Here is a 27,745-nt window from a genome sequence, read left to right on the forward strand (position 1 = left end):
CTAGTGGAATTACTTAAAAACAGTGTCTCACGCTTAAGAGGAACTTTAGCTTAGGTAAACGAATATCTGATATTGGAGCTCCTAGTACTACCAGATCATAACTGCTGCTTAGTGGAAAATAATTACTTATTTAAAGCAAGCTTTAAGACAAGGGGCATTGTAAGCCAGAAGCTCCTAACTTCTCCCAAGGATGTGCAGGGCAATATGCACTCCAGACTTCACAGGCTTCCACAGTGGAAGGAAGAAAACAGGAAGGAAAAACCTTAGAATAGCTATCAGATTTATCCTTGGAAAGGAGATGAGGCTCACTGAACTTAATTTCTGGGTAGTCTAGGTTTATAGCATTAAACCACACTCTTTTCAAAAGGTGGTATGGCGGATGCCATAAAACCTAGACCACAGACCATGACAAACTTATGTAAAAGAATTTAACCTTAGACGGCTTTTATAGAGTTTCTCTCCTTGTTCTGCCTGTTTTTGCAGTTGAAGCTCTCTCTCTTGAAGCTGTTGATGCTGTAACAGCTGTCCTCGCAGTCTTTGCTGGTGTAGTGATTCCTGATATTCTCGTAGCTCACTGGCCTCCTCAGCCCTCTTGGCTGCAAGATGTTGCTGCTGTAGTTGCTGTTCATAAGCTGGTTTATGTCTATTTGTTACAGCTTTCAATGATGTTACCTGTCAAAGACACGTTAGTCATAGATTAATCATAATTTCACTGATCAGAAACAAGCATGCAGAAGCCTGTCAGGAGGGAAAAAAATACGAAGACGCAATATGCGATAGGCAAAATTACATCAAAGTTATTTTAAGTTTTATTGTCACTGCTTAATTAGTTTTTTGAACATAAACTGAAAGTGCTGGGGTATTTGTGGAGGACATGGGGAAGGAAGAGGAGATGGTGGGCTGGGGGCAGCCAGCCTTTTCTTACACATCAAAATAATAACTAACCCAACATATTGCCAGTAAATTTTGATGGCTGGGAATTAAGACAGCAAATAGGGTTTCTCTGAGCCATTTTCTACAGTCAGCAGTAATTTTAACTCCAGTTTCACAGCTTAACTTGTTGTGAGTGTTCTAATCCACTGCGTCTCTTAGAATCATAGAACAGTTAGGGTTGGAAAGGACCTTAAGATCAACCCCCCTGCCATGGGCAGGGACACCTCACACTAAACCATATCACCCAAGGCTTCGTCCAACCTGCTCTTGAACACCTCCAGGGATGGAGCATTCACAACGTCCCTGGGCAACCTATTCCAGTGCCTCACCACCCTAACAGGAAAGAATTTCCTCCTTATATCCAATCTAAACATCCCCTGTTTAAGTTTAAACCCGTCACCCCTTGTCCTGTCACTACAGTCCCTAATGAAGAGTTCCTCCCCAGCATCCCTATAGGCCCCCTTCAGATACTGGAAGGCTGCTATGAGGTCTCCACGCAGCCTTCTCTTCTCCAGGCTGAACAGCCCCAACTTCCTCAGCCTGTCTTCATAAGGGAGGTGCTCCAGTCCCCTGATCATCCTCGTGGCCCTCCTCTGGACTTGTTCCAACAGTTCCATGTCCTTTTTATGTTGAGGACACCAGAACTGCACACAATACTCCAGGTGAGGTCTCATGAGAGTAGAGTAGAGGGGCAGGATCACCTCCTTCGACCTGCTGGTCATGCTCCTTTTGATGCAGCCCAGGATATGGTTGGCTTTCTGGGCTGCGAGCGCACACTGCCTCCTCATGCTCATTTTCTCATTGACCAGCACCCCCAACTCCTCCTCCACAGGGCTGCTCTGAATCTCTTCTTTGCCCAACGTGTAGCTGTGCTATTCAACAATAGCTTCTCATCACACTGGAGTCACACAGTTATTCTGCTAGGTGAGTATTAACAAAGCCTAAGGTGAGATCAGTAAAATGTATTTTCCACTGGAGGAGATGCATCTGCAATGTAAACCCAGGATTTGCTGGCTTTATTTAGAGCTGCAAAAAGCAAGACTTGCCACTGCTGTGCACTGATTTCCCCTGGCTATTTTAGTCATGTTCATCTTGAAGTTAAAATTTCCTGTCAAACAACAACAAACATTTAGATGGAAAGGTATTTACAGAAGGTAGGCATATCTGACAAGGAAACAAGTTGCAATTTGCCAAGATGCATCAAATTAGTAAGGCAGGACAGCTCTCTATCAAAGTCATGAAGTTAAGCCTCGTCATTAGCTATCTTCTTCCCCATCAGCTACCACAGGCCTCAAATTTAAAGGAGGAGATGGAATTCAACCTGACTGCTCCTTTTTTTCCCATCTGTTACTTTTTATCAGCAGAATTAATGTTAACTAAGCTGCATTTGGACAGCACTGCAGTATATGTGTGCTGAAGTTGAGCCTGAATCCTATGCATACAAGTGCTTTGAATCCCAAATTTTCTACAAATATGACAATTTTATCTAAAAACCAAGATGTGCTCTGAAGCCCAAACTTTCTGTAAATATGACACTGCTTTTTACCTAGAAACAGGCAACTGCAATCATAAGAGATGCCTCCATTTAAACAGCAAGTCTAATCCAAGAGCTCCGTACCTCTGAATGAACATGATCACCCAACATGTTAGTTTCCTCTTCTTTCTGTTCCTGTTTTTTCCATTCATGCTCTTCTGGAACCTGATCCTGTTCCTCCTCTAAGTGCTCCGGCTGACCTGCCTGCTCCATTTCTTCTTCTTCAAGTTCTTTTTTGCGTTCCTCTTCAACTTGATCAACATGTCGCTCATCACCCTCTCCAGCTTCTTGTTGCTCCTGAGTATTTAGTTCTTTGGCATGCTGGCCCTCATTAGGCCTTCTTTGCAGATGAAAAGGCTCAACTCTGTCATCTTTTTCCTGGGTATTTATTTCTTCTCTCTCATGTGGCTTCTCATTCTGTAAAACATACACACAATTATGTGTGCATAGAATATGGATTTCATATTTTCATGAGAGCCAAGGACCAGAGAGCAATGCCTTTAGTCCAGACTGCAGTAGCACAAACCTGTCTTCAGGGTAGCCAAATGCCTGATTTGGAACAAGCTACCCATCCTGCCACATGCTATTCTCAGCTCTGCACAGCTACACAAGGTGTTGCATAACTGTGTCATAAAGTAGGTCAAGCCTCCTTTTATCTGAAGTGGAACAAAACCTCTTACAATTCTGTGTCTACAAGGGAAGCTTTGTATTTTCGTTTCCCGAAATAGGTTCTGCTGGCCAAGAAGTCTTGTGAAACAAAACCACAACTGATTTGGTAACTTTTAGACTTTACCCACAACTTTGCTGTTTATCTTTTTGAACAGTGGACAATGTGCCCATTTTAAACATAATGACTTTAAGTGTGCCCCTGAAATTTCACAAAACTCACAAAGTCAATTTCTTCAGAACCTGCTAAAGCTCTTCTGTAACATGAGATAGCTGAAGTCTTACAGACTGCTTATTCAAAAAAATAAGATTTTAGCAACTTAAAACAGCTACATAAGCCAGTTTTAAGTGCATTTACAGCCATGTGAGAAAACATTATAAAAATATTTTTCTCTCACTCATTAAGATTAAACTGCTCCTTACTACTTTACTCAAGAAATGACTAATTTGTACAATTAAATATAAGTTTCTAATAGTCATTAAGCACATAGCTAGTATTTTGCTGAATAAGAATCACTTCCTATAGGGTCAGTAGCCAGTCAGTACTTTATACCTCCTGCTCTTCAGTCGCAGCTTCATGGTGCCTTGGGAGGTCACTGCTGGGAGATGGCACTCGCACCTCTGGTTGATCATTTGGTTGTTCTAACTTCTCAGGCTGTCGGAAACTTGGTATTTTGTTGAGTGTGTCCTTCAACTGTTTGTATTCCTCCACCTGGGACTAAAGTCAGCACATTAGAGGGTGTCAAAATTAGTTTCTTAATAAAATATAGTCACCTTGGAATAAACTCGCTGGCAAGACATGTGGCAGAAAGACTCGATATTCACATGAGAGCAAATACTAGGGAGAAGAGATGGGAGCTTTTAAAATTGGTCATTTCCACACGCTAGGTAACACTGATCACAATCTTTTCAGCCAAAGTGCACATGCACACAAAGTGTATTAGAAAAATCTCTGTGGGACAAAGACAACAACTTGTTTTATTCATGCCAAGCAGCAGAATTATCTAAAAGAGATGATGCACTTTTCCTGGCAGACTAAAGTGAAGGCAACTGAGAACACAGCTTCTTTGAGGCAGAAAGAAGTGCAGCTCTTTCAGAAACAAGCAGTCTTAAAGTAAGTATATATACATGTAATGAAAATGCCAAATCCTCAACATTTAGACAGGTGTTACACAAGACAACAGCCAACATATAGAATTGAGGCAAAGAAAGTCAGTACACTGGCGGCGAAAAGGAAAAATAGCAGAAAAAAAGGAAAAAGAAGAGAAAAAAAAGTAAATTTCTAACGTCTTCCTGAAATGCAACAGTAAAATGTTATAATTTGATTTGCTGTTTAACTTCGTACGAGATGAGGGTATTCTTAAAATGCTTTAAGGTCCAGTATAAGAATCCAGGCTGGCTGATGCACCAGTCCCTGTCTATACAGCAGAGGTACAAGAAACATGATCTTGTAAAGGAAGATTTTTGAGATGACCAGCTGCATATACAAAAGGTGGGTTTCTTTGTTGTTTCCATGGAGGTAGTGGCTATATTTACTACCCATTCTGAAGGCAGAGGTGCATTTCATAATCCTGTTAAAAATTCAGGTTAAAACCTGGCTACAGGTTCCACTCAGTGACTGTGTATGTCATTTTGTGTGTTGTGTTATGTGATATCATAGCAATCAATAGTACAGCAGACAGGCATGATGCATTGATGTACAATGCATAATACTCATACAAAACAATATCCACAGTGCTACAGATTGACATGATGCAATGCGTAACAGCTCCAAAGCTAGACGCACCTCAAAGCATCTTCAAAAGACTATGGCATCCATTAAAACAGACGGGCCTAAAAGCAAAGCAGAATGCAAAGTAATTACTCTTGTCATTCCAGAGGGATACTTCTGCTTCCTGATTAATTGCTGGAGAGTCCAATAAGAAATTTTAGAGGAAAAAAATAATATTTACTTAACATTAAGACTAACTTACTAAAATAAGACATACTTACTCTGATTATTTGTTTCCCCCCACTCACTGACTATGCAGAGAGGATAATGAGCTGGGATATTTAAACAGTGCATGTTCAGATCAGAATTCAAGTATTCCATTCTGCTGCACGAGTCACTAAGCTGAACATTGCAATTCAAGGCCATAGCTTAAAAGGCATTAATACTGGCAGAAAGGCAGGGTTTATAAAAATATATAATGAATCTGTCTGCTGTCTGAGCAATGGAAAAGTACAAAGATTATAACACCTTAAAGATTCAGGTCACAAATTCATTAGTGCAGCATTGACTACTGATATTTAATGTCTAGAAAACACTTAGAAATAGAGGGGTCATTTACTGAGCTGTGTTTCTAAGCAATAATCCTTTCTGAACTTTTTATAGATGGTTTACAGGAGAAACCATACAACTGTGCTAAATATCTTCTGTTGTGAAAAAATGTGCAATCTTTTCTTAAGAAAAGGTTCTCCATGCTCTAAATGCCACATTCTGATGGCAGACAGGCTTTGTGTGACATGGATTTTCTAATTAAAGAACTGAATCAAAGCCAGAAGTATACAGAGCTTCCCTCTGGATTCGGTGAACCTTAAATCAGACCCTGCATCTGCCCTTGTGGAATTTCAGATGTTAGCAGACACATACCAAGTATCTAACGTGTCCAGTGGGAAAAGAGTTTAAAATTAGCTTCCAGCATATTTTAGTAGTGGAAATTATGATTCTTCATATACTTACTCTATGAGGGACTTTCCTGGTCTTTCCCTGTTTTTTTTTATATCTACACATATTGACATGCACAACAAAGAAAACGGGGTGGGGGGAAGAGCCAATGTTTTAATGCTGTGAATGATTTTGTGGACTATGAAAATACTTAAATGAGGAAAATTAGTCAGGAATAAAAATAACGTCACACTGCCTCATTGCCTTTCCCTCCAGTCTTTCACCAAAAGTCTTCCTCTGCTCCAACATTATTCCTACTTTCAGATTCCCTGTGGCCTACGCAGCTTGTAGTAGCACAGCTGACTAAATTTGCAGTAGCCTACTAAAGCTTGTGCTTCATGGATAGTTCACTTGAAAATGACATTTAAGAAAGGTAATATTGCTCCTTGTTTTAAACTGTTTTGGGTTCCACCTGGAGTTTACATTCCTCCATATCTACTTCTGCTGCACTGATGTATATATATACATGGTTTATACATAGCGTTATAAACCTTCCAGTCTACACAAAAAGAGACTTTATAGTATACCAGCATCCAGGTCTTTATAAGGGATACATGTGAATGTCAGTGTGTGGGATGTTAAACTAACAGAAGTTCTATCAGAGAAGACAGAGAAAGGAAGATATCTGACAGCTCTCAGTGAAGCACAGATACTTTTTTTTTTTTTAATCAGTAATGCATGCACTCTGGGCCTATAACACAGGTTTTTATTTTCTGACAGCCCTATGATTTGTTGCAGCTTATTCTTAAGAGCAACCCTTTAAGTCATGCATTTCCCTACAGTGTGCAGCATGGTGCTGGCTGCAGATTCCCCATGCGAAAGGCTACATGCATAACATTACAGTCAGCTGAACTAGAAGAAAGAAGTTTTAGGAAGGTTAGAGCTAGTAGAAGCTGCTTTCCTTTCTGACCTGTGCAGCAGCTAGTGCACTCTTGTGGTCTTCCAATGTCACTACAAGTTGGTTGTGTTGGGAGAGTAAGTTCTTATGCTGTTGCTACATAAAAAGAAGAACATTACATGTTTCACATAAAGTTCATTCTAAAGGTAAATTAGGTAGTCTGGGGGATTTTGAACTAGGAAGGTAATTCAATTTATTTAGAAAAGAAAATCCTGAGTTGGAATGACAGCATTTATTTAACATGGAATACATAATTAAACAGAGAAAGCAAGCACACCAAGAAAGAAAACTTGGAGGCCAGGATTTGCATAACTGAAATAAAGTTAAAAGTTGGAGTAGCTGTTGATGAACAGTTTAAGAAAAAAAACAAACTGGAAAACATAAATTTCAGCAAACTTAGTTTGTCAGAACACAATTTTTAACTTGCAAAAACAAATTTCCAATTTCTATACTGAATACTTGTCCCTTCACACACACACACACACACACACACACACACACACACACACAGTTTTGCGGTCTTTAAATGAGCATGTACCTTAAGTGCAAGTGGCAAAAGACAAGAAATCCAATTCAGCCATATTTCTCTCCTTTTTGCCAAGTAACAGAAATAACAAGAATTCAGCATGGCCCATTTCTGGCTTGTTAGAACTTCAGAAAATTTCTCAGTTTCATAATGGTCTTTAAAGTTCTTCTCAAAGCAAAGCCTACCTTGACATCTTGTAGCTGGGTGTGAATGTCTTGGTGAGCTTTTCTCAACTGTCTGTTCTCCTCTCGTAAGTTATAAAGGGATTCTGTTTAAAAGAAATGACATACAGAATTTAAACCCAGTCAGATTTATACTACTAAATTAAGCATCAAAATTAAGACTATAACACAAACTACGTAAAATGCCACACATATAAAATAAACACACATTATAAAGTAAACCATATATATAAAAATCATATATATATATAAACGAGCCTATAAAACGCTTTATATTTTCAAGCATAAAACTGTAAAAAATTGTTTAAATTTTATGTTAGTGCATCCAGTCTGCAGCTGGAATTATGCATCACTGTTCACACTGGGGACTGCAGACAGCAAAATTCATTATGGTAATGTGAATCTTTAAAGGGCAGAGAGGAAGCCACCCTCCTCTCTTCCCCCACATTGCATCTGGCGAGTGAGAATTTCATGTCATAGGACTAAGCTATTCTTTTGGAAGAGGTGTCCAGATGGCCAGCATACTAAAAAAGCTTTACATTCTGGGACAAGGGAGAGGGACTTCTCTTCCCAGTTCTTACATTATGTTGATGTAGAATATTGCAAGCAGACAAAGGCAAGCTCTTCCCACACTCCAAGCTAGTAGGCTGCAATCCAGCTCAGTCCGAGAGCTAGCTGTATGACTTCACTGGTATGGTGCCAAGGCAGAACTAACAAACACAGCCTCTGCCTGCAAAATACTGTGCAGACAAAACTGCAGAGAGCTCCAAAACTAACTCATATGTTAGTGACACATGGCAGAAAGCAGCTGAAGGCCCTTCACAGGGAAAACCCATCCTTTTGTTCTATGCAATTGTGTAATTAGGGTGGAAGAGGCCTGTGAACTGCAAAGAACCTCTTTAATAAGAAACTGGATATCAAGAGTAAAAATAAATGAGTTTCATCACCTAAGTATAGTGCAACATGTTTCATAGAAGCTGATATATACATAAAATGAGGTCTAAAAAGTATATAAAGTCACTTCATAAAGAGGCACAATTAAATCTCTGATTGAAGTGGCAAATATTTATCCATTGCCTTTGAATTACAAAAAAAAGAGTAAAGAGGCAAACCTATTTTCCAGGTTTACACAAGTCTTAGAACTAAAAATGAGAAACTGGATAAACCAGCCTGTGACACTTGATGGGCTTTTACCTGCTGTGTTTCCTACTGTTTCTCTAATATAGATAGAAACACGAAGCACACATATGAATACATTTCAGAAACAGGCCCCAGAAAATCATCAGTAAAATGTAGCTTATCAGGAGGCATAAGATGCATAATAACCTGTTAGCAAGAACAGAGAAAATGTCCTTCTGTCTCACATCACACAAAACACAATGACAAATACACATTTTAATATGGGTGGCCAGACACAGGTTAGTTTTACCCTTCAGCTTAGAGATCTCCTGCTCTTTTTCCTGCTGCAGTTGTAAGTATCGCTCCTTGTGATCACTGAATGTTCTGCTAAACTCTTCTCCTTGCTTTCGGTGATCTTCCTCAAGGTCAGCATGCTGTTTCTTTAGTTCTTCATGTTGACTCTGCAAATACCAAGTTGGGACACTGGAACAGTACTGTATCTGCATATCTAGCTAATATTGTCTTTGGCAATTTGTTAAGTAAGTCCAGATGAATAGGAAGCATTCATAAGAAGAAGTTTATTATTCAAAGCATGTATATCGCAGCTCCTTTCAAACACAAAATGATCTCTGCAATGAGTAGTCAGTTCTAGGGCTGCATCACCTCACCTTGCTGTTGCACTGTCTCACTGGGAGCTGCTGAATGTGTGTAAGAAATGCCTTACATGCCAAACTATGTAAAGTCTGAGAAGTCAGGATTCCATACAAGTAACGCACTCTGTAAGATTAAATTACCCACTGAAAAGCCTGACTAAGAAAAACTGTAGTAAATCATCTTTTAACAGTACTGTTGTAAGAGGAAAGCACCATCAATGGACTGACACTCTAGAACGAACTACCAGCAGCCAGCGAGGCCGTATCTCCCTGATGTAGCAGAAGAGCTGTGTCCTATGAAACCGGCTATGTCAGCTACCTACCTTCAACATCTGGTGTTGTACACTCAGTGCACTGTACCGGCTATTTGAGTCTTGCTGTAAAACGAAAACAATAGTGTTAAACAGAGTAATACCATCATTCCTCTAACCTCTCTACATGCAGTTATTTAGGAGTCACAAGCCAAAGGACCTAACTCCCCAGGAAACAAATCTCTCCACTTGCTTTGGAACATTGCAAGAACATACACTTTGCACTTACTGCAGCAGCAATGTTTTTTAACTTGGATTACTCAGCTCACAAACTGCTCCTCAGTTTCTACAGATAGTAGTCATAAAATCCTAATTTACTCGCTTTTATAAGGAGTTCTCTACAGGTTTCTGCGTCTTTTGCCAGACACAGCTTTCATTCCAGCATTTGGTATATAAAACAAAGTTTCTTGACATTTTTATACTTTGCAGTTAAAAGACCATGCATTAGAAAGTTGTCACTGTGGACTAAGCTACAAAAAGATTTCCAGTGCCTTCTTATTCTTTCTTCCTCTTAAAAATAGTAAAATTATGTTTGAACTACCATATATAAACAGGAAGATATTTTCTAAATTAATTTTCTGAAAAAAATATTAGTATTTCCTACTACAGCTCAAATAATCAGGAACTGCAGAGCACTTAGACAAGCAGATTAGAAGCCAGAGCTCCTTCAATTAGTATTTTGTAAGACCTTTTCCTTTGATGAGTTAAAATTGCAAAGCATTCTCTTTTTCTTGCAACTCAAGTAGCATCAACTATTAAAAACTTGTACTGGGAATGATGGCTTACCCTTCCTTTATTTAGCGTTTCCTGTGCTTCTAGTTTATAAACAAGAAAATCTATAACATAAAAGGGAAAATACTGATGAAAAAAAAACCCAGGAAATTACAAACTGTACTTAAATAACATAACTGTTGCATACATAAACTCTCTTAAGATCTGGATACTTATGCAGTTAATTTTCTAAAAGAGCTTAAAAAAAAACCCAACCCTGCAGAGCATTTAACAAAATGCACAAATTTTGAAAAGAATATTTTCATTTAAGAATTTCATAGTTCCATAAAATATTTTCATTAAACAGTTTCATATCTTAGTGTAAGACATCACAGGCTCAAGACTATGGATGGGTAAATAGATCTGCTGCATGAACTCTCCTAGTGAAAGCCCAGTATCATTCAAAAGGAAAAGGACATTTATAAATTGTGTATTCTTGTCTTAGGATAAACACCTATATACTTAAAAAAATGTGAAAGTCTAGGCTAAGTTTAAATGAAACAAAAAATTCCCCTTTTGTGCCTTTATCCTCTTTTCAGGATTTGAAAACACTGGCTCAGCTTCACATAGCAATAGGACAGCTCTACACTAGATGGCACCAGAAAGCCATCGAGAACGGCATTGTAAAGAGTAATTTCTCACTCGTTTTTAATCTTTGCTTAATAGTTGTTTTAATTCAGCGTCTTAGTCCTCAGTTTTAGGAAGAATACAGGCGTTACTCTGGAAATTGTGGTGAATTTAGAGCAACAGAAGACTCAGAGAAAATTCAGGGGACTGCATTCTGCTGAAGTTTCCTAGAGGGTAGATGTGTAAGAAAGTAGACATGTACAAACACTTCCCCTGCACAAATACCTTGAATGTAGTTTTAGTTAGAATAAAGTATGTAAGCATGTGTAAAAACACTGATTGAGAGTCTAATTTCACACTGATGAACAGAGGGAAAAAATCCCATGGTTTTGGTACAAGTTTTAAATTTGCAGCATGCCAGAACAGGATTTACACACGCCCACACTCCACATACATGTAAAGTTTATGTACACTGATATACACACATTCTCTGTGTATACTATGCTATGTTGCAGGGATCTGCAAAAAGTACTAAAAAGATTATTACTTTTTAAAAAGATTGGATTAACTAAGCAAACAGAGATTTACTAAAAAGATCACCACAGCTCTGCCAAGGTGGTCCTGCTAATGTGTAGCACGTTGAAAACTTATTTAAAATCAAACAAAATCCATCTGAAGTTACTTTCTAAAATAATCAAGTGATCTTAAACGTTAAAGTGAAAAGCACATCCTTACCTTCTTTTGCTTTCTTATGTTCAAGCCTTTCCTTTTGTAATGACTTTTCTAATCTTGACCTGTGCTCATACACAACTGAAAGAGAAATTTTGTAGATAATTAATTTTAAAAGTAATATGTACAAAACCCACCACCCACCTCCAGCACACCCAGAGAGAACTGGCACACAATGTACCAGGAAAATGAAAGTGGGATGAGGTCACAGGAGAAAGGACTGTTTGTATCATTTGGGACAGTAACTTCTGTTCTTTTTTGCATGCCTGAATTATGGGTTATTTCTACTGTATAAACATAGATTGTGATAACCCTGTGATTTGTTTAGGGAGACAATCAGCTATGGTGCATCTACATGAAAGCTACCAAATCCTCCTTCCTTCCTTAGGTTTGCAGGTACACATTTTCCCATGCTTCCATTCTCTCCTTCCGTTTTTGTAAAGAGATAAGGAAACAGAGATGTGCAAGAGCAGAACAGCTTCAAAGATGCAGAAGCACACTAGACAGGCTGCTTAGGCCGAGAAGTACAACCTGAGTTCCCTTCCTAAATTGTTTCAGAAACTTGGACAACCCAGTTTTCTGTGACCTTCTTTTCTGTAAAGCCTGGGTAACAGTATCCTTTTCCAGCACAGAGCTGTTAAAGACTCACAGACTGCACAATGAAACACTTAGGTATAACATCCTGCATTTCTTAGTAAGCATGTGCTAACAGCTAGTATATACATGCTGTACTCACAATATCCATATAATCCGAGGAGGATTTGGGGGGTTTTGAATTTTTCACCCCCCAGTTACAGAGATAAGGCAAGAACATAAGAAATCATCCGAAAGGCTTGGACAGCAGAAGTATAAAGCTCAGTCAAATCCTTCTTTGTAAGGCTAGGGTATCAGAGACTGCTCATCAGGAAATCATTTCCATTTGACAGTAAAATTTAACCTTCACCAATTTTTAAATGCATTTATGCATTTTCCTTAATTGAGTCAAAATACCCATACAATAGTCTAGAGATGAATGAAGAAATGGTCTGCATACAGCGCTTCAGCCAAAAAGCAACAAGCTGAGGCTTATGGGGCACCACTCATAGTACAACCCCCAACATCCTCAGCAGCCCAGGTAACTGTAGTCACGCAGCGTGTCACTTAGTGTGTTGCTGTCCCAAAAAGTCACTGACTACAAAAGAATGCATGTGATTTTTGGAAAGATGTTCTGACATCTTTGCCAAACTCTACAAACAAGACCTTTGAGCTGAGACTGCAACTGGAAGAGGTGGTTCTGCTGCTTGTTCTTGTACTGTTCTTCCCTTTGCTCTTAATGCTGCAGGTGGTGGAGAGCAGGACCTAGCAGTTGGGGACAGGGTGTGCAACAATTTCTGATGACAGTGCCAGCTTGCACAGTTTTTAAGAGAGCAGCAGGGACGACTGCCAGTGACCTGCAATGTTGGGTGGCATGGCAGGGGACAGACTGTTCCAGGTTTGATCACACAAACAGAAATAACCTTATTTTCAGGTTTTACAGTGTGACAACCACTCTTGGTCCTACCAGTGGTCCAACAGACCAACTATGCCACCTCTCAAGAACTAACATGAGCAGATGCCTAATACAGAATACAGTCAGCTTACAGTATTTCTTTGGCATTGTCTCCCAGCAATTTATGACTCCCCAAGACTGAGGTGCCTGCAGTTCTTTTGTGTACACCAAATTTGTCTAATTGTTTGTTGTATCCATGTGTTTTTAGGAGATTGAATATCCTCTGGCAGAAAATTCCACCATTCAGCTGCCAGTAAAACAGTATTTAATTCAGCTTGGGTTTTGAACATCTAGTTTCAGATGTCTCTCACAAGGAACAGGGCACATCAGTCCCTATTTTACCCTTTCCTCACCACTCACTAGACTGAAGGATCATTATCTGAAACAGCCCACCAAGTTTGCAGCAAAGTATTAAGTAAAACTTCTGCAAGTGTACAATTACATTTGTTCAAGCTCAGTTTAACAAAAGTACCTTTCACTGCCCAAATTATAATTTGCAGTCTTGTAAAGAGTGACTACTTTGTTTTAATGGAATGTGATTCTTCCTTCAAAACTTGGAAACTCATTTTCTGAGAAATAAACCACTGGTGAACATAAACCTTCAAGAAGAAGCATCAAATGAAGATTTGTATCTTGGCAGGCACAGAAAACTCCTGCACCTCAAAACGTGTTGTTAATTCCACTAAGGTGCATTTTACAGGCTTGGCTTATCTATAAGTGTTTATGTTCTGGTTTAGAAGCTGCACTACTAATCAATCCTTGTCACCTATCTCTACTTTGCTATTTATCTTCTAACGTCAAGGGCATCAGTTAAGATGAACTAATGTATCAACTCCTATGCAACAAAACAAGCACGTAATGAATATTTAAGAAGTCACCAGAAAGTAAGCTCTCAGAGAAGGAAAAAAAATAATAGCACCACAGTAATGGTTTTATCTAGGCACCAAAGACAGTGAATGCCAAATTACATTGCAAAAGGAACAGTGGCTGTACCATAGCAACTCAACAGAGAAATGAAAATCTGTAATGGGTTTCCCCTCCCACACAATCAGGGTGGAAACAGGTTTTTTGGCAAACCGACTAAACCACAAACAGGTTCAGAGGTAACATTTTCCATTTCACTTCTTTGTCTGCAAGGCTATCTTTTCCAGCTCCCCCTAGTGCTTTAACAAATGGGAGTGGGGGGAAACCCTGCACAACAAACTCAGAATCAGGGCAGTAAGACAGGAGAAAGAGAATGCAACAGGTTGTAGTTTCAGGACCACAGTGCTCTATACCTTTCACAGCTAATCACACCACTTCTGAGCTTTGGCTTTCCTGTCTTCACCCTGCACTTCCAAGCCATGTCTCTACATTTATCTGAGGTAGTGCATCCTCACAGCTACCTTCTGTGTGCTAACCTTTGAAATATTGGAACAAAGCTGGCTATGCCTTAAAGTAGACCTCAGAGGGCCAAAACCAGCTAAAAACGCCTCCCTCCTACACTTCTCCCCTTCTAGTTCATTTACTGTTTGGTTAACCAATGTTTTTCTCTGATACAAGTCCATAATGTGCAACATAAGATTTTGATTAAGAATAGTTAAAGAAAGCATAGCTGCCATATTTTCTCACTCGCTCTTTTAGGGAATAGGTTGCAGGTCAGATTTTCTAAGGACATACCAGAATTTATCTCCCATAAACTTGTATTATTTCCACCAGTCAGGAACTTCCTGAGCAGGAAGAGTCCAAACTACAAGGCTCTTTTTACTACAGCAGGGGATTTCTACTTCTTCACTACCAGGCGAGATACAAGATGCCTGAGCAAGAATCTCAAAGAAATAAATACACTAAATACGAGGTTTTCTATTACAGGCTTCACAGCTGGGGGTTGGAACCTATATAAGGAATCTGACAAATTCCTGCTGGTGTAATGCACTGACAGGGCACTTCACAAATAATTGTTTCCTAGGGCAAGTTCTTAATTTTGTACTGATCTTTGCACAGATAATATAATTTTGTTCCTATGTTATATTTAATAGGATGGTATAAAAGAATGGGAAAAGCATTGTCATATTACAGCAAATACGCACTATTCCAAAGCTGGAATAACTGCAGGTATCAGTTTAATTCTTTACATAACCTACACAATGTACAATAATGAACAAATGTACATGTACACACATGAACAAATAAAGAACAACCTAAACTCAGGTGATCCAGCCTCAAAGAGCAGATCTGGTAACATCACTGCTACTTAAAACACCTTTCACCTTCAACAAGGAAATCTTTAACAGTTATTGAATTAATCCTAATTAAATAAATTTCTTCATTTAAGAGTTTACTCATGGTCTTCCACAGGAAAAGTGGAAGGGAAGGGTGTGAGATACTCTGTCAGTTCTCAGCAGATTACACCACTTTGACCATCACTGAATGTTAGATTGCAACACAGGATTCAAGCCGATGTGACAAAAGTAAGCTCATTTAACAGACATGGCTATTTCTCTTATCTTTGCTTTGCACCTCCAAGCAATAAAACTAGTATTAAGCAAAATAAGCCATTAGTGTTGTCCTGGGTTCAGCAGTAGCAGTCATTTTTCCCCTTCTTGGTAGCTGGTGCAGTGCAGTGTTTTGACTTTCAGCTCGGGAACAGAGCTGGTAACAAGGATATTTTGGTTTGCCCAAGGACTTTGTGAGCCTCATGCTCTGCCAGGGAGGAGGGGGAGCTGGGAGGAAGCAGAAACAGGACACCTGACCCAAACTGACCAAAGAGGTATTCCATACCACAGCACGTCATGCCCAGGAGGTAACTGGGAGTTAGCCGGGAGGGCTGGGGGTCTGCAGGGGCTGGAGGAGGTATCGGTCAGAGCTTGGTCGGGCTGCGGGGGCGAGTTATCGGTCGGCTGGTGGTGAGATGATGTATTCTCTTCCCTTGTTATTTCCTTTATCATTATTATCACTGGTGGTAGCAGTAGTGATTTGTGTTATACCTTAGTTACTAAACTGTTCTTATCTCAACCCGTGGGAGTTGCATTCTTTTCGATTCTCCTCTCCGTCCCTCCGAGAGCAGGGGGAGGGCAAGAAAGGGGGAAGTGAGCAAACGAATTACCTGACTGTGTTTAAACCACGACAAGTGTATATTTAAAACAAAGTATTTTCTATGTCACTTTATTAGCAATTTTGCAACTATGTGACTTTGGTATTTGGGCCTGTCAGAAGCAGACTGCAGAGTCTAAAATACCCTAGCTCCCACTCTCTTGCATACTGGAAAATTAAGGTTACATTGAGATTTAAATATACATGATGCAAGAAACTGTATTAATTTCAATTTTATTGTTTCTTATGCAATTCTGCAATCTTCCTGTGAGCTTACAGTAATACCTTTCCTGTAAAACCAGCAGATTTCAGTAGTCTTGGCAACCATACTGGTCATCTATTTCAAAGACTCTAAATGGAGAGTTTAAGCAATAAACGGATATTCCAGTGACACTGAAAACATCTAAGAAACAGTAGAAGCATTCCCACAATAAAGACTAGGAAAACTGTGTTTTAACTACAGCACAAGAAAACAACATTATAGAAATGATATACTTAAAACACATTGAACAAAATATTGAACTATTTCAGATTTTGTAGTTTGTAGCCCTTGTAGTTTTCTGATTTGTATTTATATAAAAAAAAGGCAGAAATAGAAGCCAAGATACTCTGAAACAGTGTGTGAAAAACAAGCATTTTCCTGGCTTAGTTACAGAACAATCTTGCATACAGTCAGTGATGGACTGCTCTCCTTTTGCTTACTGAAAACCAAAACTATCACTGCATGAGGTACATCGACACATTTATTTTAAAACAAACTCCTGTAGTTATCAATTTACTCATTCAAAGAATAATCAAATAATAGCTTTGTCAAATTATAGCCAGTCACTGCAAAAGAACAAAATTCCTCCTAGTAAACTAAACCATGCATCAGCTGTTGTGCTCCAAAATAACCATTGCTTTAGTTCTCTGGTCATTTATGTTGCTCAGAGTATTAATTATTTTAAGTGAGAAGTTTGTATTTAATATCTGGATCTTCATATTCAGGGGGTTTGTAGTAGTGTCTGTTAAAGATCACTGACTTCAACTGCATGAGGAGAAAGCATAACCTCTGCTTTCAAATACCCAGCACAAAAAATAACTTGCCAGTTAAAATACACCTGTTCCTCCAACTTTGAGTCAAACTCCAATAAGAAACTATAACTGGAGAATGGCACTTGAGCAAATTATGGAGATTTTGGTCTTATTAGCTTGAGTGCAAGCAGCTAGCTACACCAGAGTTAACTCCTGCCTCACCAGGCTCCCAGTGCAAGTGGTTCTACAAGAACAAGAGGCACCACTGCTACTAAACCAGCTCCATGCAGAGCTGTAGGTGGAAAACCATCAACTGCTTGCACTTAGGTCAAAGTTTAGCCATAAACCAAATAAGATCTGTTCAAAGATAACAGAGAACTGACTACATGCATTTTTATATAACATTTTCAATCTTGGAAAAGATTTCTCTATTGTTGGAATATATCTGGATAAAACAAAACAAATGAAAACAAAAAAACAAAAAAAAAGCCAACCAAAAAAACAACCAAACAAAAAAAACAAACAAACCAAATCAAAGAATAATTTGGGAATTGCCTGTATCCTGGTAGTTGACATGACACCGAGTGTTTGGAATCCACTGAAGTTCATAGCTGATTCTTAACTAAAGCCATGAGACTCCTACTTTTGGCTCTACAAACTCTAACATAGTCCCTGGTGTCTTGCCCAGGGCAGGAATTAGTACCGATGAAACATGCCTTCTGTCCAGGGGTTTTTCCCACACTAAAACTGCAGAGCTTGGTAACAGATTAGACAAGGTATCAGAGCTAAGCATAAGAGGACTTCAGAAAGCTCCGAAAAGCCTGCAGAGTTCTGATAAGCATAGAAGAAAATTCATACTAATCAAACCTTCAGTTTTGCATCCTCAAAAAGAAGAGGAAATCTGAAGCAAAATGTGGAGAAGTGTTGCATAAAGTGCTGCTTCCAGTGCAGTTCTGGAAACACAGGCATGCTGGGGAATTTGGCACACTAATGCAATTTGCCCAAGAAGCACATGCTTCTATTTCTAAGACATGGTTGTGGCCTCTATTCAATTATAAGGATGACAGGAAAATGCATTTCTAAACTGGAGTAAACATCTAAATTTAATAACATCCCTTTACCATACCTCATGTACTCCCTTTCTTCAAATAATCCCTCTAGGAAACAACTGATTTAAAAACAAATTGCAAGATATGTTGGGATATAGAGAGGTATTTATCATATTGAAGCAGTAAACTGTAATAGCTTCTGCTAAAAATAAAAGTTTGACAAGGGGTATTAAATGCGATTAAATTTTCAATCCCTAACAGTTAGGCTTCAGACATGACTTTTGCTAGGAAAAAGATCCTGTCTTCCATCCCAGAAAAGATTTCCTGTGCACTCCACAAAAGATTTCTGCCTACCTGTGGTGCCACCCATAGTTAAAACACTCTGGGTCAGGTTAACATCTCACCTTGCATATGCTGTTTTCTATACACCTATCTATGCTAAGGATTTTATTTTTGAAGTGATGATAAATGCAAACAGCTCAAACAAAACCTGTGTAGTGATTTTAGATTTAAATTCCTAAGGCTAACAGATTTACTTCTAAACAAATTCCCCCTTTTCTTCTGATTTTCTTCTCTCCCTTATTCTGCCATTTTTGTCTTGACGCACCAGATCATTTTGAAGAAAACACACAGGCATTCAAAAGAGTTGCAAAGACAACAGTTTCCTTCTCACATAATTTCTGAATGTCTGGGTCTGCTCAACTCTCAGTGCCAGGAAAAAAGGGCCTGTTCTTTCTCTCAAAAATTGTTTTAGACTTTTTTCAATTTTATGCAGAAGCCAAGTGTTTCTGTCTACATGGTGTTAGGATCTTTATAAATATATATATATATTCAGAAACTACTGCAAAGTCAACATTGAAAAACAATGTAATAATACACATACATGTGTTGTTTTAACAGCTTCTCCTAACTGAAACATAATTTGCACTTTTATCATAATGGAATATGGCAAAAACTGATGTAATAGCAATGGCTGTCACCTTACCAAACTGTTAAACCGCTTCCTTAAATTAGTTCTCTACCCAAGAGCTCTAACACAGGGGACTTGGAGTCCTCTCCACTTGTATGTTTTGAGAAACTGCATACAGAAATCAGTAATTTGAGTTAGTGGCTCGTGATTTATTTTTGTTTTTTTTTTCTGGTAACAGAAGGTCACTGTCAAACCTCAGAGCATACATCTGAGTATGACAGGTTAACTGAAACACTGAAAAAGGCATTCTTTAGCACAGTGTCATGGATAGGAAGAGACTGCTCACTGTGCCCTGCAGGCCACACTTCTCCCAACATCTCTGTAATTAAGCCCTGGAAATGACTGCCAAACTCAGGGATCTGAGTCACCTCAGGAAAGTAAGATACTAGGATAATTTCAGATACCTTAGGGGAGAGAAAATAAAATGCAGCGGAAGAGGTGAGGTAATTGCAGATTCTTTTATTTCTTAATTAATGATACATAGTAGAAAATCTCAGGAAGCTGGTTGATGCTAGATACCAGGAAAAAATCAGAATTGCATCTAGCATTGAAGACCCTTCTTTAAACAAGGGTCAGCATCCAAACAGGCCGAATTCCTTAAGCATTTACCTTAAGCTCTAACTAGAAATTCATGCCCCTGAATCCTAAAAACCCCAAGAAAAAGATCACCCAACAAAAGATTCTGCCTTAATTAGTTTTTTCTGTATATTTCATTTTTTTTCAGTAACCTGAATTATTTAGCTTTCATTAAGCCTCAAAAACAGCCCCTGACTTTCAGCCGGACAGATTTAATTACTTTTTCTCTACAAGGATCCTATTCCAAAATGAGTATTAGCCACAGATTGCTGGGAATATCCTCACCACTATGTAACAGATGCTATAATGTGTACCCAAATCTCAGTGTGTGGAAGCCTTACTCGTTACATTGCCCCACCCAGATACACAGGCTGACAAGCCTGTATCCAGCCCAATGAGACAATGTGTTTGGAACATCGTATTTAAAACTTAAGAATTCAACCAGTTTTACTCATGCAGGATGTATAAGGAAGTAATACAACTCTGTTATTTAGGCTTTGGTTTTACCAGGAACGCAACAATCTTAACTACTCCAGGAGTGCCTAACTCTTCAGGTATTCACCTCGAAGTTTTGTCAGTACAACTGCAAAGTTATAATCATCCTGAGACTCCCCTCCATCATGTGCCTAGCCCAGCCAGGTATCACTCAAACTATGCTGCTACCTACAGGATTTCTGGCTCAGTTTGCAGCTACAATTGTCAGATCATGGCTTTGACTGTTTCATCCTCTGCTTCTCTACTGGTCTTCCTTCAAGAAAGCTGATGACGTTTTAGGTGATGCAGAAGCTTCTGTCAAAGCTCTGCCTGCTAGGAATGTGTAACAGAAGAGGACTGTCAAAGAAGCCAAAAGGCAAACTCACCAAAGTATCCACCCATCTTGCCTCCCTCCTCTCAGCTCCGAAGTGTTCATAAACCCAGACACATCAATCACTGACAAGCTTTAAGAGGTTTAAATCATCATCAGAAACAAACAGTTTCAGGATATTTAGCCCTATCCTAATATTCAGGATATTAGTCTGTTAAACTGGGGAGGGGGAACAACAAAACACAGGGAACAACAAAACCCAGGAAACAAAACCACCCTACTACCTCACACTGCTTAATCTTCCTTTAGACTATATGCTCTGTGATCTTCAGCCCAGACTCCAACTTGGGTGTGGATGCCACACTAGAGCACTGGTAGAAATTTATCCTAGAAAAATTATGTCCACACAGAAAGCGATTTAACAGCATTCAGACACAAATTACGGGTATTAAAAAAAAAAAAGTAAATATGAGCATTTGCTCAATTTAACTTTATAGTCATGGAATTCTGCTGTAGAGATTCTTACTCACTATGGACTTGTAAGCAACAAACCAATTCCCCAGGTTAACTGAATAAAGCTCTAGCACCTTTTCTGTACTTGGATTATGAAGAAATCTTGATGATTCCAGATAACCTGAAATTGTCAGGTTGAGCTGCAAAACGGACATGTATCTATCTAGATATACATTTATACATACATATATGTACATGCAAATGCATATATGAATATGCATTTACAGCACATAGATCTTACTAAATTTTGTCCAAATAATTTCAAATGTGTAACATGCTTTAAGTATTCAGAGCATTAAATTCCCAGTGGTTAATGTGAATGGAAGTACAAAAGACAGATTCTTCGATGAGGTTACTATAAACCAAAGTGTACCAGGGGGTTTTCCTCCTTATGGCAGAGGGTTGAAAGTAAAATGATCATAAAAATAACAGAATCTATTGGTTTGGAAGGGACCTTAAGACCATCTATTTCCAGTCCACCTGACATGGGCAGGGACACTTTCCACTAGACCAGGCTGCTCAAAGCCCCATCCAACCTGGCCTTGAACACTTCCAGGGATGGGGCAGCCACAGCTTCTCTAGACAACCTTTGCCAGTGCCTTATCCACTCTCTTAAAGGATCTTTTAATGATACTCAAGGTCCCTTCCAACCCAAACCATACCATGATTCTATGGCTTCAGGAAGCCAGGTAGCAGAATTAGAGAAGCTGCAATTGCCATTTCATGCAGTACGGTACTTGATATGAAGTACACCTGTGTGTAAGTAGTACACAGAGAACTAACCTCCACTATTACAGTGCTACCACAGATTCTTCATATCTCAGCAACAAAACACAATCAAAACAAGCACTGTAGTGTTATGTGCAATCTGAAGCTAATAGGAATGACAGGAATTCAGGCTGCTGTTATTATGGAGAACAAACCATACAGGAGCTACAGAGATGCAACTCTGCTTGTATGACGCAGGTGAAAAATAAGCAGCTCTTCTTAGTTCTGCCAAGATACAAGTTTAAATGAATTACTATAAAAGAGGGCTGCAATGGTAAAGTACATCCACATACAGCAACCCTCCAGTACCTAAAGGGAGCTACAAGAAAGGTGGAGAATGGCTTTTTACAAGAGCATGTAGGGATACGACAAGGGGGAACGGCTTTAAACTGAAGGAGAGTAGATTTAGGCTAGATGAGGAAGAAGTTCTTCACTGTGAGGGTGGTGAGACACTGGCACAGGTTCCCCAGAGAAGCCCCATCCCTGACAGTGTTCAAGGCCAGGTTGGACGGAGTTTTGAGCAACCTGGTCTAGTGGAAGTTGTCCCTGCCCATGGCAGGGGGGCTGGAAACAGATGAGCTTTAAGGTCCCTTCCAACACAAACCATTCTGTGATTCTATGAAATAATGAATAATTTTGTATTTGAACCAGCAAGAACTATTAAACATAGGACAAATGGCACAACAGGCATAAGAGGAAGTCGGTGTTTGCTTTTCAGCTGGTGCTTTCTATTGCTGGATCAGGAAGCTTTGAGGAAATCCACACCTTATCTACAGGAGGGCAAACTCTGAACTCTCAACTTCAGAGTCACTGCTGCATTGGCTCCCAAACTTACAGTATGGTGTCAGACTGCACAGATACTGCTTGAAGCCATCAGATACGTTAAGACTCTAAGTGAAAGAGCAGGAATAATAAGGTAGTAAAAGGCACTAAGTGTAGGCTTTTATTAGGATTAAGGATTAGAACAGATTAAACAGATTAAAATAGTACACAAGGTTATCTAATACCCAGACAGTGAGAAGGCAGAAGCTATAAGGGCTAAAGAGACATTTGTAGATACATTCAATCTTCAAGCAGTCAAAGATAAGATCAGGTTCTTCTACAGCAGTCAACATGTTTGTTATAGCAACTGAAGTCTGTTCCTATATGGCCAATAGTTTAAGATTAGTTTGACACATCTTTGTAGGAGGCAGAGAGCGTCAAGTTTTGTTTTTATAATTTTAAGAAATTATGAAAAAGATTATGTTCACGTTTTGGAGCTATAACGCTTGGAAGAATTAGATTTTAAAATAATCAGCTTACTAGAAAGATCAGATTCTCTATGAAAGGCTTTACAGATAACAATGACTTTAAGTTTTCTTTGCAGCCAAGACATTTTGTGTCATCTCTGAATTTTGCCTCTGGTATTCCCTTTGTGGGTTACAAAAACAGCCCTACTTTCTCCATGCCCAAGAGAACTTTATTTTTGACATTCTTTTTTCTGAGAAGTTTAGCTTTCAAACACCAAATGTTCTACGATGTCAGCTGTCCAAAGGGGGCAAGCTTAAGATCTCAGCCTCTCCACACCAGATATTCTCACCACATTCCCCAAGTCTGCCATCCTTCCAATCTCACACTGGTCTTATTTCAAGAGGCACAAACACTTCCCAGCTGAGTAGTATGCAAACAACATAAAAAAAAAACAGAACTCCCTACAAAAGGGAGTCATATGCAGCTCTCTTCAGATCAGGTGCATGAGTTAAATGCTTTTGAGACCTCTTCCTGCACCATTTTTCAGTGATCTGTACATTCTGCCTCAGTAGAAGAGTGCTATTTTCCCATATATATAGAAAATTTAGCCAGCTTCATTTGAGCAAAATGAAGCAATGTAACAGATAAAAATATAAGACAACTGGCTTTTCAAGCAAAACCAGAAAGCTCTGCTCTTTTAGCAAAAGTACCAAAAAAAAAAAAGGTTATTACTAACAAAGATGAAAAACCTAAAAAACTGTGCAGAGATAGAAAAACAGTAGAAAAGGCTCTTTCTACTTCTTTTTCAGTAGAAAAGACTCTGAGGTTCATCCTGAAGATTTTGGGCAGACCAAAGGAACTGAGATCCAAAACTGCAACTTTATACATAAACTCAGGAGTTGCCCATGATCCCACAAACCTACTCAAGTTTCACGTGGAAGCCCTAACAGTATTCCTCTGTCTACTATCAGGAAAGCAACTGTCTTTACAAGCACCAGCAGTCACAACAAAACCCAGGAAAAATTCAGAAAACAGGTGATATTTCACTGCCCTCCAAACATTTAAATCCAGCCAACCTGGCACAAAACAGCCTCAGGATCCTCAAAAGGACAACCTGAAAAAGTCCCCCCTCACACTCTCCCCTTTTAATTTAAAACAGTAAAAGCCTACTGATGAAATGGCTGTTCAGGAAGTTCAAGTCCAAAGTTCAGTTCTCTCCTCAGCTTGTAATGAAATTCAAAGTCTTAATTAATCACCCAGAAGAGAGCTGTAAACACTAAGAAATCAACCGCCGGCGTTGATACAGCACCCTCATTCCACCTGGCAAGACCATGTTAGAGACCCTACCCTTTAGCTGGTTCCTGTTCAAAAGATTTCAAAGTGGCCCCCTTCATACTTCAAGCCCTGAAGCTACCTTGAGACCAGTACCTATAGAGAAACTATTATGGTGCATGGAAAAGGTAAGTTGCACTGTTAGTCATCATAGTCCTTGTTCTTATAAAAGAGGAATAAAGTCTTATGTTAAGGACAGCAAAGAGATGTAGACTAGATATTCTCAGAGGTTGGATTTGGGTTTTGGTTTTGTTTTTTTTGGCAACAGAAACTTTTCTGCTTTAAAAACCTGGCCATTTAAAATCAAAAGTTCAAAGTGCAGTCAGATACTGCACCTGCAGTCACACAATTTTGTGTCAGCATTTCATGTTGTTTCAAAGTCTGTTTAAAGAAAATTCCTTCCTGTTGTTCGGCATCAAAGAGTTAACTATGAAGGGCTAAGAAATGGTTTTGGTAGTTTACATCACTAGTTAGCATGGTGCTTGTGTATCTCCAAGTGAGTTGGGCATAGGCACACGTTCTGAATTCTCTGCTCTCCTCACTAATAAGCTCCTACTGCAAAAATCCAAGTGATCATACAAAGCAGGCCATCCTGTAAAGACGTCATTAAATGTACAGGGAAAGACAGAGGAAAAAAAGTTTATTTCTAGCTCACTAGGGCCAAATCATCAGAGGTCTTTAGGCACAGAGGTTCCATTTAGTTTAGTGGGAAATCACACACTTAATGCTTGCTGCTGCATTTAGTATGTCTCTGGGATCTCAGCCTCACCCTCTTTTAGGTACATTAACAACTGCCATAATTTAAAGAACCGATTTTATTGATACAACATATTTTTCATGGTCCTCTGTGACTTAATTGCTAGTAATTACTTTTTTTAAAACAAGGCTTACTGCTACCATACTAGGCATAGATAAGTTTCTGCTCCATAGGCTTGATACACCGGCATGGATTACAGAACACCAGCATCTTTTCCGTTTCAAGTACAGGACACCTACTTGATGCACCAGATTTGGTGCATCCTAAAACTAAGATACACAAGAGTTTGTATTTATGGGGCAGCTTTAAGCCAAGAAATTCAGAGTTCCAAAAGCAAGAGAACAGCCATATCTAAATAACTTATTTGCACTTTATTTTCAAAATATCCTTTTAAAAAAAGGCTTTATTACAATATCCCTCTCCTCCCTTCTGGAGCTATTTAGGGTTTTTGCTGTTTTATGTTGTCCCAGCAGTATAAAATTAATATCGACAAAACAACAAGAAGCATGCAAAGTCCCATAACTGGATGTGGTCTCTACAGTTAGATGAGTGTATGCCTGCCTTTTCCCTTTGTACCAGGAATTGCAAAATGATGTGAAGTCCTTTTGAAATAAGCAAATGTGCGGGAGTGAGGAAGAATAAGAGGTCTCCAAGAGTCCCTAACAGAAACTCCCACTTCAGCAGGGGTAGGATCCTACCCACAGTTAGATATCAAAACCCCGCAGTCTGTACCGGGAGAAGAAGCTCCTAAGGAGCAAAACTTTGTTGTAAGACAGTTGGAGCCCAGACCTCCTCGGAGGAGGGCATTCCACAAGCCTTAGGAAAAGGAGGCAGAGGCTTCTGCCGAGGTAAGTACCTTGTAACTGAGCTGAGAGGGACTCTTGATGCTGCTGGTACTTGAGCGCCGTGGCCTCAGCCTTCCTCAGCTGGCCCTGCAGCTCGTAGTAGAGCATCGCCCCGTAGAGGAAACCGAACACCACAGTCAAGAGCAGGAGGGTCTGGAAAATCCGCTTCTGTTTTCGGGAGCACATCCCGTTGCCCATGTCCCCGGAGGGGGCCCGAGGGTCCCCGCCCCTCACGGCTTAGCAACAGGCTGCTGGAGGCGGCGGACGACGAGGCGGAGACATCGGAGGCCCCGGGCCCGCGCCGGGAGAAGGAGGGAGTGAAGGGAAGAGGGGCCGGCCGAGAGCCTCAGTCCCTGGGCGGCGCCGCCGCGGCCGCGACTCCCCGTGCAGCTTCCCCCTGGGTGCGGGCCCTGCGTGTCGGAGCTGAGCCTGCGGGACTTTGCGCAGCACGGGGCGGGCGCCCCAGCTGCATGCTGCGGCCGCGAGGCTGCCCGGCCCTCCGGCAGCTGGAGGGGGCGGCCCCGGCCAACTGTCCCGACCCCTGGGTTCCCGCGGTGGGGCGACAGGCGGCACTGGCTACTGCGGCCGGCGAGATGGGAGCTGCGGTGGCGGCAGCTCTCCGCACTCCTCAGGCGGTGGCTTCAGCCTAGCCCCGCCGACGGGACTCGCCCGGCCGGTGGGCCGCCGCCGCCACCTGAAAAGAACAAAGGCAACTTCCCCGGCCCCTCACTTACGTGTCACCTCCGCCCCGCCTCACCTCCCCGCCGCGGGATCCCCGAAGGAAGTCCCGCTCCGGACGCGGCCTCATTGGGCCCAACTGCGGGTCTCTCTCCTCCCTTCGGGGCGGCAGCGTCTGAGCGCATTGGGTGCCCGCCGCGTCCGTCCGGCCCGCCGGGCGCTTCGCTTCCCTCCGCCCGCCCCTCTCCACGCTCCCGGTCCAGCCAGACCGTAGCCGGGGGTCGGGGTCCGGGGCTGGTATGAGGGGGCCGGGGTGTCAGAGCAGAGGCGCCTGACACCGGGTGGGACGAGGAGCGCGGCCGGTGCGGTGCTGCTGGGCAGGGGCTGCCAAGGCCTGAGGCAGTCGGAGGGTCGGTCCTTGCCCCCACGGCACAGCGGGGCCTGCGGGATGCCCAGAGCCTGGGGTTCAGGGATCTCGTACTGAGAAGGCAGAGTGTCAAAGAACCTGGTTTTATAACCGAGGACTTGATTTATTTACACTCTTCAGCAGATTAATGTATTTTTTACATAGGTCGTTTGCTGTACTTTGTTTCGGGGTGGCAGCTGCACCCGAGAGGTACTGCTTATGGCAGCCTTCGCTGTTCTTTGCCTTTTCCTTCTTCCAGAGCCGAGCTCAGACCTTTGGTGGATCTTAATTCAGGCCCAGGGTTATGTCTGTGATAGTGCAGTGCTCCTCAGTGCTGCTGTCGTGCATTAAAGGTGAGACAAGTCTTAAAGCATGCTTGCAGAATTAGCACAACTAGAGTTCTCCCTATGAGTATATCTTATTGCAGAAAAAAAACAAAACATGAAACACCCACCCAAGACTCCAGCTAAACTAGAAGCAATACTTAAAAAAAAAAAAAATAAAGACATACCCAAAAATTATTTTTGCTAAATGTATCTTAACTCGTTGATCTATGTTTTTCACAGATACTGTTCTGGCCTTAAAAGAAAAACTACATCAAAGAGG

General features: G+C 40.6%; 1 protein-coding gene across 1 annotated transcript in view; it reads right to left on the reverse strand.

The window, feature by feature from the left end:
- Positions 1–26,843, reverse strand: part of GOLIM4 (golgi integral membrane protein 4) — a 31,888-nt gene extending 5,045 nt beyond the window's left edge. The window contains exons 1-10 of the mRNA XM_062603407.1: positions 26,067–26,843; positions 11,603–11,677; positions 10,316–10,365; positions 9,542–9,595; positions 8,876–9,026; positions 7,450–7,532; positions 6,751–6,834; positions 3,687–3,851; positions 2,552–2,884; positions 434–672 (exon numbers count right to left, since the gene is read on the reverse strand). Of these exons, the coding sequence (XP_062459391.1) occupies positions 434–672; positions 2,552–2,884; positions 3,687–3,851; positions 6,751–6,834; positions 7,450–7,532; positions 8,876–9,026; positions 9,542–9,595; positions 10,316–10,365; positions 11,603–11,677; positions 26,067–26,253 (1,421 nt within the window). The 5' untranslated portion in view covers positions 26,254–26,843. The remainder of the gene's footprint in view (positions 1–433; positions 673–2,551; positions 2,885–3,686; positions 3,852–6,750; positions 6,835–7,449; positions 7,533–8,875; positions 9,027–9,541; positions 9,596–10,315; positions 10,366–11,602; positions 11,678–26,066) is intronic.
- Positions 26,844–27,745: the final 902 nt, after the last annotated feature.

This window comes from Pezoporus occidentalis, unplaced genomic scaffold (genome assembly GCF_034315485.1).
Source record: "Pezoporus occidentalis ecotype Australia unplaced genomic scaffold, CSIRO_AGI_Poc_V1 ctg8, whole genome shotgun sequence".
Classification (NCBI taxonomy): domain Eukaryota; kingdom Metazoa; phylum Chordata; class Aves; order Psittaciformes; family Psittacidae; genus Pezoporus; species Pezoporus occidentalis.